General features: G+C 37.4%; 1 protein-coding gene across 1 annotated transcript; it reads right to left on the bottom strand.

The window, feature by feature from the left end:
* Positions 1 to 100: 100 nt before the first annotated feature.
* On the bottom strand, positions 101 to 916 carry SARC_09729 (hypothetical protein; the record flags this gene model as incomplete). Its single annotated transcript, XM_014296244.1, has 3 exons — positions 101 to 121; positions 506 to 673; positions 814 to 916. Coding segments are annotated over 3 exons (292 nt in total), but the record flags the coding sequence as incomplete, so codon positions are not given.
* Between the last annotated feature and the right edge of the window lie 327 nt (positions 917 to 1,243).

Genomic DNA, 1,243 nt, shown 5'->3' with positions numbered 1-1,243 from the left:
CACACACACACACACACACACACTAGTATATATATATATATATATATATATATATATATATATATATATATATATATATATATATATATCGGTGTCCTTATCACATGATTCGGATATCCATCTACAAGGTACAAGTATAATCAAGAGGAAATATTGAGTGTATTTCATGCGCACGATATTCGAATGGTAAATGAGATTGAGAAAAGGCAAGCCACAGTAGAATACAATCGTCGAATTTACACATACTTATGCCTGTATACATGTACATATACATATACATACAATGACACCACCCTATAGTATAATAGTACATACATACATACGAACAAATAATAACACACATATAACATACATACATACATACATACATACATACATACATACATATATACATACATACATACATACAATATATACATATATACATATATATTCTACATACATACACACACACACCTACACACACACAAATACACCGAACACCTGTCTATCCCGGTATACACACCGTTCGTTGCGTCAGGTCTCCCAGGGCTGAGTTGCTGTGTTCATTCTCGCTGTCATTTGAAGACAACGAGTCGTCTGATTCGCTCAGATTGCCCAACGCCACAGCCACATTCGCCATTTCACGCTCAATATTTATATACTCACTACCACCAGACGTTGCTGATATATTCTGTGTCAAGGGGATGGGGGGATGTGCGTACAAGTGGTAGTTTAGTACTGCAGCCAGATGTCACTGATATATATATATATATATTAAATTATAGCCGATACATACACACACTAATACCCTCTATACTGATTTCGCCTCACCTTGCTGGTATCCGTGACGCTGATGCCAGGGGTAGGACTGGATTTGGGACTTCGGCGTATCTCACCTTTCATAGCTGTAGGGCTCCCCTTAGGCTTGTTTGTCCTAAAGATGTATAACAATTTTGGCAGAGAGATTTGTTGCAACAAGTGTCTATGAGCATAGACGGGTGGAGATTATTTGTATGTGAATACAAGTACTTTCATAAACACATAAACATATATACTCGTACATTACATTGCGAGATGTACCTACATAGCTGCCCTCACTCACACTTGCTATAGTTGACCTCACCAACACTGATATATCGATAGGCGACTGCTACTTTGCCTCACATTCTATGTGCAGGATTATCATTTTACAAACTAGCCTTTACACACTCACAGCACAAGATCGTACATTTCATGACAACAACGTAATATACAACTCACA

This window comes from Sphaeroforma arctica (assembly GCF_001186125.1).
Source record: "Sphaeroforma arctica JP610 unplaced genomic scaffold supercont1.1027, whole genome shotgun sequence".
Lineage (NCBI taxonomy): Eukaryota > Ichthyosporea > Ichthyophonida > Sphaeroforma > Sphaeroforma arctica.
Note: the sequence above shows the minus strand (reverse complement) of the source record. Positions and strands in the feature narration are given on the sequence as shown.